Genomic DNA, 6,546 nt, shown 5'->3' with positions numbered 1-6,546 from the left:
CACGTTTTCAGTCATCGGGTGGGTCAGCGCAGTCAAGAATGCAGAGGTCATGTAAGAAAAACCAAAGAATGTTCTACGTAGGTGTAACGAATGGTCGGCGAGATTAACCGTTAACAATCTCTCACTCCGTCAATCAACGACCCCACCTTCAAATGTAAACCTATTAGAACCACTCAGTGACGTTAAATTCCGTATAAAACCCCGTTTCCTCCCCCTCCCCCTCCCCTCTATATATACTACTGAAGATTGGCTGTCTTTGGAATTCCTGTAAAAAACCAAACCAAACCTGAAAACCCATCATAGAAAACTACGAAGAAAACAAAGTCAAATAGAAATTCAAAAAAAAATCAAACACCAATTCTTTGATTCTTTTCTTTCCCAGAAAGTTAGTTTCTTTATTGTTTCATTTCTTCGATACAGTTTTGTTTTCGAGTATTATACTGGTTTTTCAAGATTGGAACTTTGAAGATTTTTGGGTTTGTTTTCCCGGTAAGTTAACCCCTCTTTTTTTGATATTTGATTCAGTTTTATGTCTTTTCTGTTTCGTTTTTGTGTGATAAGTGAAGGGTTTTCTTTGAAGCCTTGCAGTGCTGTTTGTTCTATAGTTGCTTATACCTTGGACTCTGTTTCTTTGAGTGATCTACGATTGTTTAAATAAATTGTTGATTTTACATGATGCTATTTTCTATTTTTTTTGGTCCAATAAGGAGTCACAGAGGTTAATTTCCTGTTCAGTTCTTTGTTTTTTTTTTTTTAAGAGCAAATTGTAGTTTCTCTTGCCTTTCTTAGAGAAGAATTCTTACTTCTTTTTTGTTGAATTAGTTCCTTGTTTTTATTACATGTTTAGATTTAGATTGATTGAGTTGATACAAAGCAGATTTTAGAAGCAAATTCCTGGTGCGTATTTGGTAACTGAAAATTTAACATGTTGTAGTTTTTGTGGATTTATTACGTCTTTGGTTTGGTAATTTGAAAAGTATTTCACTTTCCTATATGGTCTTGAAGATGGTAAAGAAATTGGTGACGACCCTGTATTTGGTTACTGATTGATTCTGCAAGAGTACAGGGTTCAGCAAGAAAGTTTGAATGTTCTTCCTACATGTAGGAAATAAGGGACTGGACGTCGATAGAAATGCCTGAGTTATATTATGGATGTTGATAATGAAATCCTTTTGTTTTATTGCCTTTTGCTTCAATATTGATTGTGTCTGGATTTTCCTTGAAGATTTTTGTCATGATCTCTCTCTGATGTTTTCTTGTACCTTGCTTTAGAGTTTTGATTAACATGGAGTTATCTTGTAACTGAAATAAGACTGACTTGTATGTTCATTTTGGTTCCTTTTGTTTTTGCCAGGCTGATACATATTTGTTTTACCTAAGATAAACAAGTTTGAGTTCTAAGAAGAGGGTTGTAAAGCTGCCTTTAATTGTTTACAACAGAGCCTAGCCAATCACTTTCTGTCTTGCTAGTAGAACAACTGATGCTAAACGTGTAGGTATGGAATCGCACCAGTATTTTGGATACGGTGTCACTGGTGCGGGCCTATCCTACTCATCTTCTTATCCGTCTGTTCCTTCTATACCTAATAGGTTGTTTGGCTCATTGAAATTTGATATAGGAAATTCACCCAGCTCACCCTTCTATACTCAATTTGAGTGTGATACATACACTGCTACATTAAGTGACAGTCAGGAGTGCTACAGCTCCACAGATAATCTCTCAGGTGTTAGTCCTTCTCGTAACTCTTCTCTTGAATCCAACAGTTATTTTAATAGGCCAAGCCCTTCTGTGGACTGTAGACTAGAAAGTCTACAGCTCTTTTCTGGTGGCACTTCGTCGTTGCAAGATGCAAGTTCTAGCCAGAACATAAAACACGCGTTGCAGGAATTGGAGACTGCTCTTATGGGGCCAGATGATGACGAAGATCTGAACACGTCAAATGCTTCTCTGGGGGAAAGTAGCAGGCCACAGACATCAGATCAGAAACCTAGGGCCTGGCGCCAGGGTTCTCATGTTATTCAGAATCAGACATCTTTTGTTTCAAGGCAGAGGCAGTTGGGTGAAGGTGCTCATGTCGAGAAACGCCAAAAGTCAATGGAAGAAGTGCCTTTGCATGGTATTCCACCTGGGGATCTGAAGCAGCTGTTGATTGCATGCGCTAAAGCTCTTGCCGAAAACAACGTGAGTGCTTTTGATAAGTTGACTGAGAATGCCAGAAGTGTGGTGTCAATCAGTGGGGAACCAATCCAGCGTCTTGGTGCATACTTGATTGAGGGATTGGTAGCAAGGAAGGAGTCATCAGGTGCTAATATTTATCGTACCCTTAAGTGCAGGGAGCCTGAAGGCAAGGACTTGCTGTCTTACATGCACATCTTGTACGAAATCTGTCCATACCTGAAGTTTGGTTACATGGCAGCCAATGGAGCCATTGCTGAAGCATGCAGAAATGAGGACCGCATCCATATAATAGACTTCCAAATTGCTCAGGGAACACAGTGGATGACTCTCCTTCAAGCTCTTGCAGCCAGACCAGGTGGTGCTCCACATGTGCGTATTACAGGTATTGACGATCCTGTTTCTAAATATGCCCGTGGGGGTGGATTAGAGGCAGTTGCGGGACGGTTGAGTGCAATTTCTGAGAAATTTAATATCCCTGTAGAGTTTCATGGGGTACCAGTTTTTGCTCCAGACGTGACAAAGGAAATGCTTGACGTTAGGCCTGGAGAGGCTCTAGCTGTAAACTTTCCCTTGCAGCTCCACCACACTCCTGATGAAAGTGTTGATGTGAACAACCCAAGAGATGGGCTGCTTCGTATGATCAAATCATTCAATCCCAAGGTAGTCACTTTGGTGGAGCAAGAATCAAATACAAACACAACCCCTTTCGTCACTCGGTTTGTAGAAACTCTAAACTATTACTTGGCAATGTTTGAATCCATTGATGTGACGCTGCCAAGGGATCGAAAGGAGCGTATTAGTGTGGAGCAGCATTGTCTAGCCAGGGATATGGTAAATGTCATTGCATGTGAGGGGAAGGAGAGGGTGGAGCGCCACGAGCTCTTTCGCAAGTGGAAGTCTAGATTCATGATGGCAGGTTTCCAGCAATACCCTTTGAGTACTTATGTGAACTCTGTGATAAAGAGCCTGCTGAGGACTTACTCAGAGCACTATACATTGGTGGAAAAGGATGGAGCTATGCTGTTGGGATGGAAAGATAGGAATTTGATATCTGCTTCTGCCTGGTATTGATATCGGAGGAGATGAAGGTTGGATTTACTATATAGCTGTATTAACTACGTGTACTTTTCATAGGTGGGAATGGTGCGTGCCCCTTTTTAGGAGAGTTGTAAAACTGTAAGGTCATCAGCAGATAGGTTTTTGTAATATTTGTATGTCATAGTCAATGTAATTCTATTGCATACTTCAAAATTGAATAACATTCTCTTCCTATATAGAGCTGACACTATACCAATGTTCTTGTTGAGGATGCGGCCTGTTTCCCTCTTTTTGTTAACAATTGTGATTCATGCATCTTTCTGTATTTCATCAGGTCACAGAGGGTGAAATCTTTGTCCAGCCCTTTTGTAACTTGATGCCGAATGAACTTGTCACACTGCCATCCATTTTCTAACCATCTCTATGTTAGCGCTCTCAGTCTCAGGCAATATACCTAACAAATCCAAGTTGAAATGGACATGAATCTGGTGATTTTGTCTGCACACAGGCTGGTCAATCTCAGTAGTATATCTGGCCACTTGTTATCATTATATCTTCATGATGCGAAAACAACCAAGAAGAAATACATCTCATGATCACAAGGGATTGGGCTTAGTGCATCTGACCTCGTACTTTCAATTTTGGTCGTCTAAATCCCTTTCTCAATGGACCTGTCATGTTAGCCATTTTCTGGCAGTTTACAAGCCACATAATCAAGTAATTTACTAATAATAATAATTGTTTTGAACATAGCTAGTCTCTGACCTAGAAGTTATCTTCATGTTTGAGCCGAGTGCGTATTGCAAACATGTCAGATACATTGGTGAGAAGCTCAAGTTCTTCATCTGGGTCACCATGTTCAGTCTTTGATTTTCCTCATGCATGGTTCTATTTTTTACCATGTCTCTTCGAGGGAGATTATTATAGAGGCTAGATTCATGCACCGGAATGTTATTGTATGATTGATTGGTACACTGGATCACTATAATGAACCCTTATAATATGATTAGTTTGGACGCGACCGATAAGTTAGATTCATTTAATAATTTCTCATCGGATAGGATTTCGTCAATTTCTTTTGTTTTCTGTGATGCTGTTCAGTTCCTTCTGATACAGTCCCGGTAATATATTGAAATCTGATAGATTCATGACATAGATAGGCTCTACTTGTCCATATTGGATAACCATGTTTTATTGGATGTAGCTAGGCCAAATCAGCAATCAAGTCTTCATCTGGTTAACCCGATCATCTTTATCTAGCATTTTTATTATTTTAATGGTATTTTATACTATGTACACATTTCCATAAATATTTTTATAAATATATAGAATATTTATAAATTATTTATATTAAATATCTAATAACTTAGATATTTATGGGATATTTATACTAAAAAAATATATATGAATAGACTATAATAAGTGAGATTAACAAACTCTAGATAATACTAGACTCAACACAAATATAACACAATACAAAGCTTTAAGGTAAAATAAGTGGGATTAACGAAAAAAAAAAAGCTACTACAAAAAAAGAAGATGAATTATTTAATTCATCCCCTCCCATTCTTCACATTATCTCAATGTAATATAGAAATGTTATCTATTCAAGAACTATTTTTTTTTTAATGTGACCAATTCATTAAATTTTTGTTCATTTTACTGTTAATTCTTGATATATAACATATATGACAGATAGCCAGACACACATCTACTCTATTAACCTTGAAAAGTATAACTTAGTTAATTAAATTCTGAATTTGTTTTTTAGAGGTTATTAGTTTAAGTTCTACAAATCTTAAAAATATTAAAAATTTATATAATCATTAATTTTATAATTCATGAAATTAATTAAAATATATATAAGTTAATTTGGACATCTAAATCAATAATAATAAAAAAAAATCAACGTAAATTGGATGGAAGATGGACTAAAGGAAATTTTAAATTCTTTCACTAAACAAGGGAACAAGAAAAGAGTAAGAGGGGGCCACAATAAAAACATATCAAGGAAAAAAGGACTAAAGAAAGAATATTGATAACATATGAATATGATCATCGAAACAATAACTTAAAAAACAAGACTCATCCCTTGAAATGATAGAACATTTTGTTTATGTATTTTAAAAGTATTTTTTATTTTTTTCTTTATTTTAAGTTAATATTTTTTTAGTGTTTTTTAATAATTTTGATGCATTGATGTAAAAAATAATTTTGTAAAAATTAAAAAATAATTATTTAAATATTTTTTAATAAAAATACTTTAAAAAACAACACAACCTCACTCACACACATGTCGAAAATCAAGAGCAAAACTACAAAGATCATTCCCATGCTCATTACCATCATCTGCAATTTCAATTTCATAAGATCTCTTCTATTACACGCTTTCAAATATTATTATTATTAACAAAAACTAATAAAAAAAAGTTGAATTTATTGTTGCCCGCTTTAGAAATAACTGTTTACTAAACAATATTTATTTTATTTTATTTTTTAATATTAAATTTAATAGAGATTGAATTTGATAATTTATTTTAATTTATTTTCTATAAGGTTGGTGTGGTGGGTTAACCTGTATTAACTTAGGTTTTTTAAGTATTGTTTTAACTGATGTTTTTTTCCAATTTCATTTTTCAACATTGGGTTGAATGGAGATTGAACTTCATAATTTATTTTGATTTGCTTCTATAAGATTATACCGGTCTCATGACTCGTATTGCGAGTTTAATAGGTTAAATAAAGTTGATTTTGGTTGTTTTTTATGTTTATTTTTTAATTGAATTTATTTCAGTTTCATCTTTTAATATTAGATTAATTGAGAATTGAGCTTCATAATTTGTTAATCTTTTTTGTAGAGTTATCAAGGTCTTGTGACCCGGGTCTTAAATTTGGTAGTTTAACCCAATTTGACATAAATCAATCCAATATATTATAACCTTAATATTTTTTAATATCATCTTAATTTGTTTTTGTCAAATTATATTTTCATCGGTTATTTAGGTTTTCTTTGGATTCACTAGGTAGACCGAATCACATCATATCAACCTCTACACAATTTAATTTTCATCGATGGAATAAATAAAAATAATATATTTTTTATTTTCTTCGGTAAAACTGCCTTATAAATCTCAACAACCGCCTCTTCAATTCATTTTTTCATCTTCTCCGTTCTTGATTTCCCCTCTTCAATTTTTTTGCTCTCATTTCCTTCAAGATTGCTGCAAAGGTTACTATTTTTTTTTTTCAATCTTCATTAAATTAAAAGGTATGTGTTTTCTCTATTTTATTTTACTTTAAGGATTTTTATTTTATTTTAGCTATTTTTA

General features: G+C 34.4%; 1 protein-coding gene across 1 annotated transcript; it reads left to right on the top strand.

Annotated features, from left to right (window-relative positions):
• Window positions 1–267: 267 nt before the first annotated feature.
• On the top strand, window positions 268–3,479 carry LOC105142364 (scarecrow-like protein 21). Its single transcript, XM_011049957.1, has 2 exons — window positions 268–489; window positions 1,355–3,479. The coding sequence occupies exon 2, from the start codon at window positions 1,499–1,501 to the stop codon at window positions 3,248–3,250; it is 1,752 nt and encodes a 583-aa protein (XP_011048259.1). The 5' UTR covers window positions 268–489; window positions 1,355–1,498; the 3' UTR covers window positions 3,251–3,479.
• The last annotated feature ends 3,067 nt before the right edge of the window (window positions 3,480–6,546 follow it).

The sequence above is a fragment of the Populus euphratica genome, unplaced genomic scaffold (assembly GCF_000495115.2).
Source record: "Populus euphratica unplaced genomic scaffold, PopEup_1.0 scaffold143.1, whole genome shotgun sequence".
In the NCBI taxonomy this organism is placed as follows: domain Eukaryota; kingdom Viridiplantae; phylum Streptophyta; class Magnoliopsida; order Malpighiales; family Salicaceae; genus Populus; species Populus euphratica.
Note: the sequence above shows the minus strand (reverse complement) of the source record. Positions and strands in the feature narration are given on the sequence as shown.

Excerpts from the sequence above, each read along its gene's own strand:
- LOC105142364 (XM_011049957.1), top strand. The coding sequence starts at position 1,499 with ATGGAATCGCACCAGTATTTTGGATACGGTGTCACTGGTGCGGGCCTA.